Source organism: Ascidia mentula, chromosome 3 (assembly GCF_947561715.1).
Source record: "Ascidia mentula chromosome 3, kaAscMent1.1, whole genome shotgun sequence".
NCBI classification, from domain to species: domain Eukaryota; kingdom Metazoa; phylum Chordata; class Ascidiacea; order Phlebobranchia; family Ascidiidae; genus Ascidia; species Ascidia mentula.
In genome coordinates, this window is record NC_138568.1 from 4,368,694 (window position 1) to 4,386,012 (window position 17,319).

Sequence of the window (17,319 nt, forward strand, 5' to 3'; positions counted from 1 at the left end):
TCTGGTCAAAGGGAAGATAACAGTCGCACTCTGAGATACGAACACTCCAACATACGTACGCAGACAATTTATTTATTTAAATGCAAAAAGACAAGTACTGAAATATAGGAAATACGTTCGAACAGGTATGCGAAAAATACATGCAATACCAAAGTGGTTGTGATAATGGGCTCCCGGCCATTCTTAAAACAGATTAAGTTTTTACATCCTGCAGATGTTCATCAAAGTAATGCAAGCCAATTTTAACGGGTGTGGAAAAATCGCTAGACTTAATCCAATAAATTAGAAAATAGGGTACAACGGCAGTTTCGTTTAGAAAAGAGCGTAACTCTGTACAGCGAAGCAAACGACAAACGGATTACGAAATAAGAAAATATATGAAAGCACAATACGGTCCTCAACAGGTTGTTCAGCACCTTACGCCATCTTAAAAAAAATTTTCCCGCCTAAACTTATAGTCTCGCCGCAGCCGGCGGCAGCGGAACAATAGAACTGGAGAAAACCAAACTGTCTCTTGTTGTCCTTCACACGTCATTGTGGCAGAGATGCGGAGGAGGAGGTGGGAGATCGGATGGGGATCGGAAAAGAGCCGACGCATCGCGGCTCCTGACACTTCCAGATCTGGAGGAGGTGCTAGAGAGCGTGGAGCTGGCATGAGAGGGAGGGGACAGGTTTGTACGCTGAGTGGCTCCATGTTCCAACGTCGAGGTGGTCGAGTTGCTTTCATCGATGCCGCTGTCGACTGCCGTTTGCGAAACAAACGATTTCATGGGCTTTGGACTTGCCTCCTGCGAAATTGAGATGTATCCAAAATTAAAAATGTGCGACAGAGTTTCTGATCGGAAGATTGTTTCAAAACGAACAAATTCAGAAACCCCATATTACGTTGCCACGAAAACGCGAAAAAAACACGAATTCGGTTGGAAGAGATCCATGCACGGAATATTCGCTTAAAACATCATCAAAAACTTAACAAACATCTATAGTCAGGAAATTTTCATTTGCTCGTGTGTCAACAACAACGCACACTACTTACCTCTTTATTGTTGGGAGCAGCTTGACCCTGTCTGACGTCTTCGAGCGAAACGTCATGGTACATCTGTGGTACGTTAAACTCTCGCCTTTCCTTGTAACGTCTGCGTGGAACCCATTTACCTACAAAGACAGTTGCATGGGGTTGAACATCTCGCATTTCGTGGAATACGTTTTCCCACAGTCTATGGCGTATCTTTGCCTTGAAGCTTCTTTATGGTATTTCAGATATCAAAGCTGCGCGACTTTGGGAAACGCACAAGTAGCTTTTTTACAATGCAGACTTGTTTGAATAAACAAGCAAATAAAAACTACTCGGATAAATAGGAAATTGAAAAATTTAGTTGAGAAAAAAAATGTCAAATGACTAAGCCGTCCAATCCACGTCGCGCAACTCTGGTGTGAAATGAAAAACGAAGGGAAGTGTTTAATACTACACAAAAGCATTACAGCAAAAGACGGAAATCGACGAAGATTTTTAATGCATTTTTTATACCTCTCTTTCGTCTTTGTTCGGAGCAACAGAACACCAAGGAACAGATCACAGCCATCAGAATCAGAGCAGACACAACCACTATAGATATGATGAGAGAAAGGCTGATGACAGCCGATAGAGGCCTGCGCGGTGACGTGGTGGCTTCGGTGACGTTGCTCGTGACGTTGTGCCACTCGGTCACGGACGACTGGCTTTCGGTTAAGGGTACATCGGAAGGTGGAAAGCTAGTTGTTCCGTCCCCTGAAAGAAAAAGGGTTTTAGTTCAAAGCAATTTATGGGCTTCTGCAAGTGCGATTGTATAGAAAACACGCCGATGTTTGCTTTTTACAGTTTTTTAACTTTGAGATAAATACTTGACGTCTTTAAACATTTACGCTTTGCAAAGCAACTTTCAAACCTTATCCACGGTTTAATTTTCTTACCGGATGAAGTATCAGTAGGCGGGGAATCCGTTCGCGTATGCAGCGTTGTGGTCGCCGATGATGCAGAAACTGATGATGACGTAGGCGAAGGAGTGGAACCTTTTTCAGTTGTATGTTGGGGAGGTGTGGCACTTGCAATGTCGGTGCTAGAAGCATGTGGGGAGGTTGGGGAGCTGGTTGGAAGAGCGGTGGATGTTTGAGCACTGGTTGTAACAGCTGTGCTGGATGTCGAAGGAGAGTTTGTGGACACGCTAGACGAACCCGATGTTCTCATAGAGGTGTCTGCGATTGTTGGAAGAGCAGTGGACTTCTCCGGGGAAGTTGTGATGATATCGGAAACAGCCGTGGCGGAGGTTGACGGGGAGGTTGTTAAACTTTCGGTAAGAGCTGAAGATGACAAAGAGGTCGAAGGGTCGCTTGGAAAACTGCTTGTAAAAGTCTCAGAAACAGTTGACGGGGAGTTTGTTAAAGAGGATGTAACAACATTGGATGATGTGGAAGTTTTCAGAGAGTTAGTTGTGCTACTGCCAAGAGCAGTGGAGGCGGAAAGTAGGTGAGATGTCAGACTACCAATGGAACTAGTTGAAGGGGAGGTCGTGGCACTGGTTTCAACAGCCGGGGAAGCGGTTATACGGGAGGTTGTAGATGTGGTGGGAACAGCAATGGTGGAAATACATTCCGGGCAGATCCCGGCTTCGCTTTCTTTGCCGCTTTTGCCGTTTGGATCATGGTAGTCTTCAACGTCGTAACAGCTTGAAGGGAAAACCTCGGAGCCAAACTTGTTAACGCAACTGCGCTGTCTGTAAAAAGATGCGATGAGTTAGCAACCACACAGGGCCAGAAATTCAATGCATGAAAGTCCTGCTTTGTTTTAACTGCAGATACGCAACAATGCCATTTAGTTGAAGCATAATATTTTTTGGTCACTTGACCGTGGTCAAACAATTTGCTTGTACATGATGAATAAAAAATTGTCTGTTTATCAGGTGAAAAAACAACAAATATAAACCTTTGTTTAAAAAAGATTGTGTTTTTCTGACATTTCGCCTGTACGAACGACTAGGCTTCTTCAAAGCATAAAAGAAACACAGTGGCGACGAACAGTTTAGTATAAAACCTATTTTCAGTCTTTCTATTTTTTAATATTACGAATTACCCATTTAAGCGACCATCTGCTCTTTTGGTTTATATTTATAGACGCTTTCAAACATACAAACTTTTCTCGGCAAAACATGTAGAACAAAATGTTTCCATATACTTTTATATCGTGCTGGCCTAAACTTCTCCATGATAAGTATTACAAGCCACTTCACCTTGTACGTGTGCACACAAATGGTTTGAAACAAGCGCTCCACGTCGACCACTCCATCCAGCGGTAACAGCCCGACTCGTCGATTGAATTATTGCAGTCGCGCACGCCGTCGCACACCCGGAAAGATCCGATGCATTGCGCGGTAGTTGTGTTTGCAGAATTCGGAAGAATCGGCGTCAAACTGTCAGCCCGCTGGTAAACCGAACAGCGAAATTGCATGAAGCAGTAGCGACAGTTGTACTCGTCCGAGCCGTCGACGCACTGCTTGGTTCCGTCGCAAACCTAGAAACAAAGAATGATTATGCAATGCTTTAAGCAGTTGCTGGACCACAACTAAAATAAGGTCTTTGCCATAAAATGGAAAGAGAATGTGGAAATATTGTTCCGAAAAGTAACAGACTACGAAATATTGCAACAAATGATAACGTAATTGATAACATAAGCAAAAGAATACAGAAATGAAGATAAAAATGTGTCCTGTTAACTCGCATACTGACTCTTAGAAATTACATGGTAAATATCACAACAAAATCTTCTTTTGGAAAAAAAGGAAATTGTGGGTTAGTTTTTGAAAAGTGATGCTAAAAACATACTATTATGTTCAGCACATGCTTGCGCACGACCAAGTTAAATTTTTCCAGCGCACTCACTGGCCACAGAGCGCTATAACGTACATACTGAATTGAAACCACACACTTAAAAAATAGAGCGCAAGGTCATCGCGTCAAGGAGCATCTAGGACAGTGGATTCCCTCCAATGGCAACAAAGACACAGAGACACTCGGATGTCATACGCAAGGTCGAATCTGGCGCAGACAATTGGGTCGAGGTCCTTGGAGCCAGACACAAGTGCCATAAACTGGCATGAATGCGACGCGTGAGCGGAATTTACGACGCCATGATGGGATATCAGTTCAGTGACCTGATAAGTGAACTAAATAGTTGATGTCTGGGGGATTTTACTCGCTGGGGTTGTTGCAAAAAAATGAAATGTTTTGCAAATCGTGAAGGGCAGTTTGCCTAACGAACCAATAGGGTACAAAGTCAAACGGGAAAAGTTTTTTTTCTCTTAACTCATATAAGGCTTAACTGGCCGGGAGGATCAGTAAGTAATTGCAAAAACTGGGCTTGCGTGTAGCTATGGATTAAATCAAGCCAAATATTTAACCAACTGACCAGGCAAAAAAAAACGCATATCAGCCACTTGGAAAAAATGAAAAAAAAACTCGCCTTGTATAATCGTGACGCCAAATATAGGAGTATGGCCAGAGACCAAAACACGTTAACTAATGGTATCAGCATGGGAAGAAAGCCCACATAGTTTTCTCCGAAGTTCGCCGGGTCAATTTTAATTCACAAGACCCTAAATCACGTCGAATTTACATAAAGGCATGTCATGCTTTCAAAGCGTATTGCATCACGTATTTCACAAAGGTTAAACCAATGCGGAAAGTACATCGTTCATGGTACCATTTTTTCGCGACAACGCCTAAGAACAAAACGTTCATTGCAAAATGTCGGCGATCGAATGTCCTGCAACTTGTTCTGGCATGGTAGATGAGACCAACCCAAGCGGATGTTATCAATCGTTGGAGCGATGACATGCATAGATGTAGAAACACCTTGCAACGACCCGAGTACGATTTTACGACCGTCGAAGTCGTTTTATGGCGAGACAATGCGCAAGTGACACACGTCCGTAATTCGTACCAGGAAATTTAATTCGTTCAAGGCGTAGAGAAATGTCAGGGGTGCTGACGATACAATGCTGTAAAATACAATGCTTTTTCCTACTTTCACTATCACACCGTCATCGTCCCGTCAATTTCATAAAATCCCAAATATGACACAATGGACATAGTCAGTTGATATCTTTTTTTCATTTCAAGTGAAAATTGCTGTTGTTTTCTTGATATAAATCGAGCTAAACGCTGGTTCAACGAAGTAAACCGACGAAATATAGTTTGTGAGACACCCCCCAAAAAACCGAGATCGGCAGTAAAGAAAACACTGATTTCCAGCAGGCCCGAAGTCAATGTACCTGAGACTTTGGTATGCATCGTTCGTGAGGTTTTCCACACAAGAAGCCGTCGCACCACCCTCCGTGCCATTCGCACCCGGTTTCATCCAGTCCCTCGGCACAGTCCTTTGTACCGTCACACACCTGCACACACGGGTAACACAATAATTAGGAGTACAATCTTATACGCCTACGCGATACCACAACACAATTTACGCGGTTTCTACAGACGTAGTGCTTTATTTTGGCTCCCAATTAAAGATGAATAATATTGTGCAAATCGTCGCGGCGGCTTCTTTAGTTGACAATGAACGGTTAAAAATAGCGTTGTGTGCAATATAATGAACTTGTGAACCATAAAGTGAGCTCATCGTTTGTAACAAAACATAAATCAAACGAACATTTACAAAACGGATTTAATTTTTGAAAAAGACGAAAGTCAACGTCGCTGAAAGCCCCGTAACTTCGCAATTGCGCATTAAAAAACCTAACTATTCACAAGGAAAATAAGCAGATCGTGGTTATGAAAACCCACAAAGTTATAGGTTACAAGTATTGTTTTATTTCGCAAATAAAACCAATTTGGTTTTCCTGTTGGTTGATATGAGATGTGATAGTTCCAACGATGGGATGTAAAATGATCGGACGGAAGACGATCATACATTAATTACCATCATAACGGAAACGGAGCGCGTGCAAGTAAGTGAGCACCGGAAGCGTAACTGAATAAATAATGAATGGCGTTGCGGGCAGTTGCGTTGCTAACGCGGGCGAAATTCGCCGTCATGTAACAGTTCCCCATGGAAGCATGATCAAGCACATTAACCCAAATACCGCCTAGATTAGGGACAAATCGCACAAGCCGGACAAAGTGGTCAGTGCAATCTGTATTGACCACTTTCCGCATGCCACTTAGTCGATTTATGTGGGGTTTATGGGAATACTCGTGGCGATATGGCAATCAAACCCAATTCGGAGGCAACGTTTTAAAACATTTTTTAGCACTCCCAACGTTAGATCACATTTCGCTATTTTTAAACCAAATAATTACCACATTTCTGCTAGCTGTATTTAGATTCACTAAAACAACCGGGCAACACATTCTCGTACACCCTTAAATTCAAAAGTCTAAACCAGAATTTTTTCAGTTGTATAAAACCTGTTTGTTCGCTAACGAAATAGGGATACATTTAATCACTCAAAATCTAATAGCATTAAAATGAACCTTGTCTGTTCCAATACAGGGTTTGGAGTCGGCGTGTTGATTGCAAGTGAACTGTGTTGTTTGGTTGCAAACGTTGCAGCCGATCTCGTCCTGGCCATCTGGACACTGCTTAATTCCGTCGCACTGTAATGAACGGTAATGGGTTAATTGGAATCAAACTGTTTATAGCGATATGCATTAGGAAGGCGGATACGTAACAGCGACCATACACATCAAAACATATGCGAGCGGTGAAAACATTAAGTTGCTTAAGGTTCCGTTCTGCAGGCGGTTGGTGGTTCGCATGCCATACATGAAACACACCTACGCCATATTGTATAGCAGGACATAGCGACGTAGCAATGAACAAGACAATTTGTGCATTTAATTTTAAAAAGCCGAAAATAATTTGTTTGTCTTGTTTTGAACGCCGATAACAATGTCGACATTAAGGTAACAAAAATAACTGTAGCTGGAAATATATATCGAATTGCGTGTCATATTCTTGCAGGTGCACAAGTAAAAGGTGTTTGCTACAGGCGTAAAATCAAATCGGTCACACCGCATAATGGGGAAATTGCAGGTTGTCCCGATGTAATCCGTCGCGATCGACGCATTATCGTAAACCACACAATAGGAACCCCGCCAACTGCCGACCTTTTTACTGTGTGTGGGCACGTGGTAAAGTTTCGGTCAGTTATCCACATGTCTTCGTGCATATTAATGTAAAGTAAAGGTTGATAAAATACTAAACTTTGCCACAATTTTCTGTCAACTATGCATAATATACAACTGTACGGTCGAAATTCGTTAGTTTAACTGAAATAAAGTTACGGCCTTAAACTCGCAGACAAAAGCAATAACCAACCTTAACGCCGCCAGCACACAAGGTACCACCACCGCGTGACACACAGGCTCCTTTGGGTAGAATCTCGCCTCCGCAGCATTCATACTGGTCCAACTTATTCGTGTTCATCAGGCCAACCGATGTATTGGAGCAACGCAAGCAGGTCATGGTTTGGTCGTCGTATTGAACCCATCCATCACTGGTGATTTGGGGGTCGAATACTACGGTAGGACACCATCGCGTTTCAGCCTTTACACACATGGTCAAAATCCCGAACGCGAATGCATGTAAGCAGATCTTCAACATCGTTGAGTATATAGCTGTTATTCTCCCAGAATTCTTTGCACTTTGCTTACTTTTGTAGTTTATTCTTACAGTATGTTGTGATAAGCAGTTCCTGGTCTTGTGGGAGAAGGTAACGAGTTTTAATTAAATGGCGGGGAAACATTGATTACAAAATACTGGGTGCAATTCGCACCATTGTATCAAACGCTGTAAACTGCGCGGCCCCGTCTAATTAAATGGCACTTTAGCGTTGAATGTAAACACCACCCCCTGTATCATCCTGCGGGAATACTTACATACTTCCTGTCTGCCTTTCCATTGATGTCTGAGAAAGTTTCTGTTTGAAACTGATCTGTCTTAACCTTTTTAGAATGCTAATGCTGTTGTTGTGTTTTTAGGTCAAACGCTTTAGTGCACGAAACATTTTTTACTACTCTTCTGATTTTTTTTATTCGTAAAAAAGCCAAAAGTTGTTGACGTTACTTCTATTCAGTAAATAAAAAAAAATTAAACTCACACTGACCGAAAAGTTCTTTTGTATTGTTCTCAAAACACTTTCGTCTCATTGAAACCTATGTATGCCTAGCACAGTATCGTCCTGATACCCATGCCCTCCAAGTAGTCCAGCACAGTCTAACATATTAATATTCACTTTCTGCCATTTTGTGTCCTGTCGCCTTGCCGGACCTACTGGATCTGTTGGGCTTTCTGACGCTCGAGCTCACTACAAGACGCGAGCGCTCAAGAAGAAAAACGCACTTCTAAAAACCCCTAAGCCGCGACGGGTAGCGTTGTTAACGACGCCATTGCACATGCGAAACTCGCAATCACAAATCACAACACAATCCTCGCTGTTAAGAACAACGGAGTGAGAATATTGCAATTAAGTTCATAACGCGTGAACCTTGCAGACTCCGGTGAAAGTCATAAAATGACTGCAGGTTGTTCGCAAGTAAACTACATATATGTCATGTGAAAGCATAATTAGGTGTTTTTTCCGGACTTTCGTTGCAACAATGATAGGTTAAAGCAAATGCGGTATCTTTCTACTAATCAGGAATCTATGCATTTTCATGGCTCGATTTCACAAAAAAATATGAGAGGTTTTCTGTAAAATTCAATAACGCAATGAATTCGACTTCGAAGCTTCAATCGTAGCAAATTTTTCTTTTGACCTATTTCTATCGCAATAAACACGGCCATAGTAACCACATGCAATCACTGCATGTAACACCGAGCGGCAAAAAGGATAATCCGCAGGCAACCACAAACAGGGCACGTTTTGCTTGTTGTTTACGGTTTGGGGATTACACAGGAGATTGTATTGACCTGCCTTGAATTATTGACACCCACACAGCTGGTAGACATATGATTTGAATAGCGTCAAGCCACGTTTTGTGACAAGCGATCAACGGTTTTGGTCACCGAGCGATTGTGTTTGACGTAAGCGAAGAAATTTATGCGTCAGTATGCTGTATAGCAGACAGTCGAATAAAGTGTGGCCATACAAGGGTTTCTATGTTAAAAATGAAACAAGCGGTCAAATCAGTTCACTTGAAGAATTGAGTGTGTGGTTCGTTCCAAAAACAGTCTTACAAACTTCGCACTTAACATGGCAGGGAAAATGCGCGAACCTCGCTCGGCGCCTAATTTGCGACATTATGCTTCAATCGTACCCGGTCTTACCTAACGTTCACGTGAGCGGCAGTTATAGTTTTTCAGCTCGACAAAAACTTACCGGGTCGCACGTGCAACAAAATCTGTTCGATTTAAAAAAAATGTTGAGCAACAATTTAAACCAAAGTGTATTTCGATAACAACAAGTTAAAATTGACATCGCGCAACATTCATGTTCAAATTTTGTAACAACAACAAAAAATCCCTTTAAAGAAAACGCTTTCATTACTATTTTCACAGTAAATTAACGACAGTCGGCGAATCATTATAGGATAAACTTTCGATGCCCTCGAATAGTTTCCCTCACGAAGTTAACGATCAAATCTGCCCCGCTCCCGTTCATACAAAACCCTATGCCAGAAACGTTAAAGACCAGTAGCTATAACTCCGTGCCAAAATGAACGCGAGCGTGCCTCAATCGGAACTAACCCCGTTGTCCCCCGGTAGCAGCAGATACCATTAGTAACATCGCTGATAGGGCAACACCTATCGAGGAACGGCGATTTTGGGCGCCCAAATCACGCTTTGGTGGTAGCGCAGTTGGCGTCGCACGATATTCGTGGCACTTTCGACAAGTGATTCGAGTTTGATTGATGCGAAATCAGTCCGCGTGACGCCAACAGATTTCTGCGAAGTTTGGGTTATCCGCTGCTGTTGGGGAAGTTTTGTTCCGGTTTGGCAAGAGCGCCCCTGCGTGGTATTCTGTTCGTGGAATTTCGGCGAAGAGGGAGCCAATCCACATTTATTTGACCCTTCCTAAAATGCGCATTTTTTGCTACTAGACAGGCGATTGGTTTCTAGGCCAAATTATGTTCGAAGAAATTTGAAATAAAAGTGCAAGAGTTTCGGTTTGTCGGAGAACTTTTAACGACACCTTTCTGTTTCTATTTTAGCTTTTTTTTGCACAAAAGGATCCAAGTTTTGCTAAAACTTGCATTCTTTTGTTTGTGAACCAAATCGAGGTCGAAGGAAAAGTGATGTCCCACCGATAGTACTCAACGCTAACCTGGCCAACACCGAAATCCAACTATCATAACGTCTGACGTACTTGTGGTTAAAAACAGCGTGTCTACTTCGTTACTTGACTTTCGGCAAACGACAGTTACAAAAATAAAGTCAAAATGCCAAAATTATGCGGATAGACGTTGCATGGCCAAGCGTGAGTTATACGTGGTTTTAGTGCGTAGGCACTTTGAACAACATACGCAGTGTTGATTCTCTGAACGAATGAAACGCACGTGGTTGACTTTTGCAACCATTTTTGGTTAAACTTTTTTGTGTGCCAAACATTTGTGTAAATTTTTTTTGAGGAAAGAAGTCTTACATAAAGTTGTTGGATCCAAACCAGCGTACGATTAAGGACCTTACTGGAAATACACAGAAGGTCAAAATAACAACACGGGCCATTTTTAAACGGGTGGCGGGCCAAATTTGGGCCGCGTGCCCTATGCTGTTATGAAAAAAATAAATTATGAAATATAAAATCAAATATGAAGAGTGGAGAGTCGAGACTTTTGTTTATGACACAACAAAGCGAGTTAAATAATCAGCAATGTTTTGCTGGAATAGTTGGAACATTTAGTTCGTTAAGCACAGTGTACGTCACATTACGCTGCGTGTACAGGCGCCACGGTAGAAATTAAAGGAAATAAACTGTAGTTTATCACTCCATAAAAAAATTAAACCACAGTGTCTATTTGCAAATCCCACAAGAGCTTATCAATTCAAAATTATTGCACCCTTTTTCTTACGATTGTGGGCTTCAATGCTTCTGTATGTAGGACCTCCAGAAACACGACAGAAAGCTCTTAGGGTCAAACCATACTGGTGAGTAATTGCGCTGAGAAGCGACATTAAAGAGTTGGTTTGACCTCGTATGACGCCAGGGCAGGGAACAGTGCGGCATCGTTTGATAACGTGTAATGTTTTGTGGGACAAGATACAAAACAATACTTCCTTGGGTTTGCTTGCTTAAACGGGGTATGAATAAATATATCGGGGTACGGGCCATGCATTTATGACAGAAAAAAACTGTTTCGTCAACTTTAAATGACGACAAGTGAAAAATTTGTTTGTTTGCTGGTGCTATCACTTACTTTACCCTAAAGCGAATTTTATTAAACACTAGAACAACCGAGGGAAAAAGTGGGAGTTGTTTGGTGGAGTTTCACGTGTGGTTGAAGATGTTAAGTTTTCTTTTCTGAAAATCCCAATTCTTGCGTTTGTAATAAAAAGTGTTTCGCCAACTTTCAAATCGTACCGTTTGATTTTGTAACTCGCTCGGCTCAATAAAAGGTTGGTTGCGTGTTTCCTCGCGATCCGTTTTCATTAATTGATTGTAACGTATGTTCGTTATAAACATGCACGCAAACACAGTATAACGAGCTATTAGCGCAGATGGGGCAGTGCTAATGGGTAGAAGCCACGCAATGTTTGCGTACACTGCATTGCAATCATGTTTTTCAATTACAACAGAGTCTTCAATCAACAAATTATCAAAAAGGAATATCTGTCACTTGATATTTTTAAATCGTTTTTGGTTGCCAAAAATTAAAACTTGCAAAAAAATTGTACTTTGCCACGTAGACTTGACCGGTCGAAGTTGACTTAGGGTTGAAAAAATTACTTTGCTGCAACAAAGTTGGATGCTATATGCTTCGCGTATGACGCATATTGGGGTTTTTGATTCAGTAAATACGCCTCGTTGCCCATTGACTCAACCGGACGCATATCTATTGGCTCAGCGCCGGGTCAAATTAGGGAGATAATAGCTGGATGACTTGCCTTCTCGTTGCAATGAGACCAAAACTTCTGAAAACCGGCCCATACGTCATAAACCCTACCCGTTGTGACATCACAAACGGTGGAGTCGAATGTTGGGCTTCAGAAAAGTTTCGGATGCCGTATACGAAATAGACTGGGAAGGCGAAAAACGGGTTAGGGGATATTTTAATCGTCGCCTACTGTTCGCGAATTACGTGCTAGCCGTTGAAGCCGGTATGAAAACAATGGCGCAATATTGCCATGATTCAGTGGTCATACAGTGGTCAGTCCAAAATTGGAAAACGACAAATAGACGCGTTGTTTACGTACATATTTGTCGCGTTTAGGGGTCGACGGCGGTGCCGCGTTACGCCAAATGACCACAGTTATTGGGCCTGCGACTTCAAAGGAAACGCAATTCGAAACTGGCCTCCTCAGATCAAAGGCGATTTCGGGGTTCGACATCCTACAGTTCGTAATAACACCAGCGTCATGGAACGCGAATTTACCCGGGACCCCGTAAGACTAATATGCGTTCTATGGTCACGTGGCGGCCGGAATACGTAACCATAAAATATTTTCGCACAACCTGTTTTAAAAGTTATATTTAGTTTAGAAGTTCGACTTGTGCTGTTTTACAACTGTGGTTATGGCTTTGTGACGAATGCGGGTTTAATAGCCTGGGGCTGAAGTTACGTCAGGTTTTCAAATTTCGTAGATGCCAAAAACTGCGTAAAAATGTTTAATACAATGTTTGAAATGTTGCTCGTTTGCAGTAATTATTCGTATGTCTACCGTTGACAATATGTATGCAAAGTCAGGAAAATGACATTTTAAAAGCGAAAAGCGGGGCCACTAAAGTGGCCAAACAATAGAGATCTTTGAAAATTACTAATATTGTTGTCACAATGAACACAAAACCTATCCAAAACTTTTTAGTATCTTCAATTCTCAGATTAGTTTGAAAACGGGACAAGACTTAATGCACCACGCACGACAGAGATTATTCCTTATCGCATTTCGATCAAATGTAGGAAATCACAGAAACAAAAAGTGCCACAATCTTTACTGCAACACTAGCTGATGCGAATTTATCTGGGGTTTAATTTGACAGCTTCGGGTAACACAATCTCACAAGCGGCTGTAAGATTCGTCCATATATAGAAACATAGATGATATCTGCATTGGGATTATGTCATATTGTTCCTAGCACTGCCTGTCGCACGTATGCCCCTATAACGTTATTAGGCGACCCCTTGCATACCATACAGAACATGGGATTTAGGATAAACGGAACGTTCGTAAAACAAAGCATATTTACTGGATGAGGTGAAGGTAAATGCACTGCGGGGTTATTGTGTTACGCAAATTTACAGACAAGTCGGAAACCTTATTTTTTTGCGCTTCCGGATGAATTTGCTTTGTACAAGATCTTGTAACTGACAATACATCCAATGATGCACTGTCTTTGTTTAAAGATTAAGCTTGAATTACATGAATCAAAGTTGCAAAGCTCATATTGTTGTGGTAACTGCTCGTTTTAATGCATTGGATTTGTAAAACAAAGACAAATTTTATGCGATTTTTTTGTGACAAATCAAATTTGATCAATTTAAATACCAAATTGTTTTTACCGTTTTTTGTAGCATTCGGTTGTTAATGCCTACCTTGTTGAATTAAAGCTTTCAGACGAGCTGGGGTTCCAACGGCAAAATGGACGACATCTTTTTTTAAGGCTTTCATTTGATCATCGATTTTCATGTGACGTGAAAACAGTTTTAACGCTCTGAAAAGACAGATGACGTCATGAAACACACTGACCACAAACGTGTTGGATGGCACACAAAATTGCAGAAGTGTTTCAAGATATATTTAAACAATTTACATGGAAATAATTATTCTTTCGTATGCCAAGACAGAAACGCCCACTTTAGTTTAAGAAATCAGATAGAACACCACTTATTGGATTTTCTGCGGCAACGCAACGAAATTGGAGGAGATCAACATTTAAACACAAAATATCCACAACACTGCAACATAAGCACACAAAAGGAGATGGTTTAAAAATATGCATATTAGACTCTCGCCAAATCCAGATTTTCCCAATGGGCCATTAGTAAACTTGGCTAGGAGCAGGCCACGTGTTTGTTCATGTTTGTTTAACTTTAAAAACGTTGTTTTTTGTATGTTTTTTTTATTTCTTAAATTTGTTGAGTAATTCTGAGTATAATAAGACTGGCGCATATTGTTGGCATAAGTTTTTGCCGAAACGTTTTCTTTTAAACATGGCAATCTTAATAACAATACGGGCCAGTCTCTTTATACTCAGAATTATGAGGAAATCCGTGATTTGTGTTCCTATGTTTGAGTAAGTTTCGTAACGAAAGTACAGACTGACCAACACAGCATGAAAAACCTTCGCTGTCAGAAACTTACTTGCATTTATTTCCCTTGAAGTTTTGGGCGTCCGTGTTAAGGTTACAAGCCCGGAGAGCGTTTCCACATACCACCACTACTAAGGGCGACATCTTGTGTTTGTGCTTTGTCGACAATGTTTGCCACTTGGGGAGCGCTGTAGCAAAAAGGAAACACGCTGCAGTCCGTTGGTACGATTTGAAATTTTTTATTAACAATTTACCCTAAACCCGACAACAATTAAATTAACAATTAGGATAGCATTGTCTGCAGTGTAAAACACACCTAATTTGTTGGGCGAATTATTTTGTCGCAAAAATTAAAAAAAAATAGTATTCATTTCAGCAATGTGGTCATTATTTTTAACGTTTTAAACAAATATTACAGACAAATGATGTCTTTATGGTGCGAACTACAAACCTTGTCCAAACTCACCTTGTTTCAGATACACAGCAAAGGTCGTGTCTTTAACTGTATTGCATCGACAAAAATGCTGGTCTGCGAAAGAACAAATAACGGATACAGACAACAGAGCAAAATGTACTTAAGTATTACCTTCCAGTCGCATATCTTCCGCTTCTACGCCTGACAGTTGTGTGAAGTGTTGGTTTAAAACTTGGACTATATGAGAAGAATCGCATAAACCCTCTGGTATCGGATCGTCAGTTATTCGCTGCAACGAATTGTGTTTTAGGTCTTAGCGTTTCAATTGCAGAAACACTTTTCTACCATAAACTAGTCGATGCAGACAAAACAGGGCAGAAGAAATTTTCCGCTCTTGGTGAGGTTTGAACTCACGATCCTTAATACTCCAGGGGAGCTCGTCGGTCAGAGTGAAAAGTGTCGAAGGTTGCCAAGGCAAACTTGCCATTCACATTAGCCTTTTGCAATGCACAAAACTCGTGCCTTGCGCGTTACTAGGGTAATGTGGTTAGCTAAGCCTTGGTATGTGCCCTTAAATTGCATGACAGGACATAATGTTAATATGGCGTGTGTCAAAGGTTGCGACTATTGAAAATTAAGTTAGCGCAATATTATTTTCTGCAAATGTCATCTGGCAAAAAACAGTTTCGGAGAAGCTGCAAACGCACAATCGGTAAATTGCGTTATATAGCGCGACCTTCAACGCATGCCACAACACACCAGCGTCAGCAATGCATCAAACGCGACGAGCTGACATGTCACATGCATGCGTATAACGCGCCAGCATAATACAGGATGACAATGCGCAGGAAATATGTAGTTTCCTAGCCCGAAAACTGCGCTTCGAGCTCGCGAGAGCTAGCTTTAGCTGACGCGCTCTATATACGTATTTCTATTCGTAAACAATACAGCGCAGAGCCGCAACTGGAACGTGCATTGACTAAAATGCCGAAGCGTGAGCTGTAGGTTAAAGTGTTACAGTAGCACTGTAGGTTGTGGTAGAGTTATTCTGTGTAAAGACGCAGTTGGATGTAGATAGGCGACGACGGTATCTAGTTGTAGAGCTTAACAGCTTATCAAGAAACAAGTTACAAAAAGTGTAATATGAATATGATTGTGCTTGTTGTTGTACGCTTGGTTAAGCATTTCAGTGTACACGTATTGGCGGAATATCAACCGTATATGAAATCAGCCTGTCCATAGTTGGTTGTGGAGCAGGAACACATGCCCTACAAGGTGAACGCATGCACAGTTTCGGCAAAGGCAATGCTTTCTGCATGGCCCATTTCGTTATATATCCGATCGTATCATTTAACTTTGATCATCTATTGAATAAATCACAGATTTCACATAGAACATCAGTACGAAACTTCGTGGGCGCCAACAAAGCCACACAGCTGTACAGTCGCGCGGTCTTTTCCTGACAGTAACAACAAGAGCTTAACGTTGTATAAAGTTTTTAGAGCGGCCTTTGTCCGCCCTGATGTCCATAATCATATTTACCTTCCGCCGTCGTCGTTTCTTTTTCGCTGCCTGCACGGTCTGTTCTGTCGTTCCCTCTTCTGGAGACAGTTTTCGCTTGCCCAAAGTCCCTTGGCTGTCGTCTGTATGGTACAAAGATTGGATTGTTACAATAACCCTTTAGTTAGGAAGTGGGCTTGTGTCGAGCACGTGAATAAAGCAAGACAGGAATGATACGTTACGATAATATATGAAGTTGTTTAATCTATCGCTAATCTCCGGGTGATCGGATATACAGCAAATACGCGGCTTTAATCTGGATAAAATATACAACCATATTGCTCTGTATGCCTGGACCTTGCCCATGCAACAACCGTGTACCAGGCTGAAGAACTTAGCAGGTTAGAGAGGTTCTTCATTCATAACATTTCAAACATTTTTCGTCGTGAGGGTCTTGAGAAAACGTATCCACCAATGATAAATGGGAAGTTGGGTTTACACGAAGGAAAGCGAACAAGTATATTATTGATAGTTTGCTTGTAGTCTTACAAACCAAACAAGCTAAACCCGAAACACAGCGCTGGCGCCAAGGCCAAATGAAGCGACGTTCACATTGGGACATCATAAATAATTAAACAACGTCACGGCCAGTGACGAAGAGAGCAACAGAACGGCACAGAAAAGTACAGAGCGAAGTCAACTGCGCTGATTTGAGTTAGAAGACTCATCTCAATTCTCATTTCGATAATTGTGGTATCGTCGATATCGGCTAGAGGTGTGATTGGAAAACCTCACGGGACTTCACCGTTGTAAGCGCTAACTTGTCGCCTGGTGATTTAATTGTCGCCAGTCACACCGACGATCAATGGGACTGGACTCTGCAAAAACACTTTTCTGTAGACTTGGGATGTAAGGTCTGTGCAGTTTAGATTGGTGAGTAAATAGTCTACACTATGCAAGCA

The 17,319-nt window shown here is 41.6% G+C and overlaps 2 protein-coding genes across 3 annotated transcripts in view; both read right to left on the minus strand.

Moving 5' to 3' along the window:
• The window catches only part of LOC145893904 (uncharacterized protein C3orf26 homolog), a 38,820-nt gene that overhangs the window by 433 nt on the left and 21,068 nt on the right, over positions 1-17,319 (minus strand). The window contains exons 2-6 of the mRNA XM_082982299.1: positions 16,400-16,500; positions 15,029-15,146; positions 14,909-14,971; positions 14,495-14,630; positions 13,726-13,844 (exon numbers count right to left, since the gene is read on the minus strand). Of these exons, the coding sequence (XP_082838425.1) occupies positions 13,726-13,844; positions 14,495-14,630; positions 14,909-14,971; positions 15,029-15,146; positions 16,400-16,500 (537 nt within the window). The remainder of the gene's footprint in view (positions 1-13,725; positions 13,845-14,494; positions 14,631-14,908; positions 14,972-15,028; positions 15,147-16,399; positions 16,501-17,319) is intronic.
• On the minus strand, positions 114-7,805 carry LOC145893902 (uncharacterized). Of its 2 annotated transcripts, none has more exons than XM_082982295.1 (8): positions 7,355-7,805; positions 6,508-6,630; positions 5,304-5,426; positions 3,264-3,544; positions 1,951-2,750; positions 1,529-1,768; positions 1,037-1,155; positions 114-785 (listed from the first exon to the last, which is right to left on the minus strand). In XM_082982295.1, the coding sequence occupies exons 1-8, from the start codon at positions 7,637-7,639 to the stop codon at positions 525-527; spliced, it is 2,232 nt and encodes a 743-aa protein (XP_082838421.1). In that variant the 5' UTR covers positions 7,640-7,805; the 3' UTR covers positions 114-524. The 2 variants fall into 2 exon arrangements, with proteins under 2 accessions (XP_082838421.1, XP_082838420.1); XM_082982294.1 differs by having other exon boundaries at positions 114-788.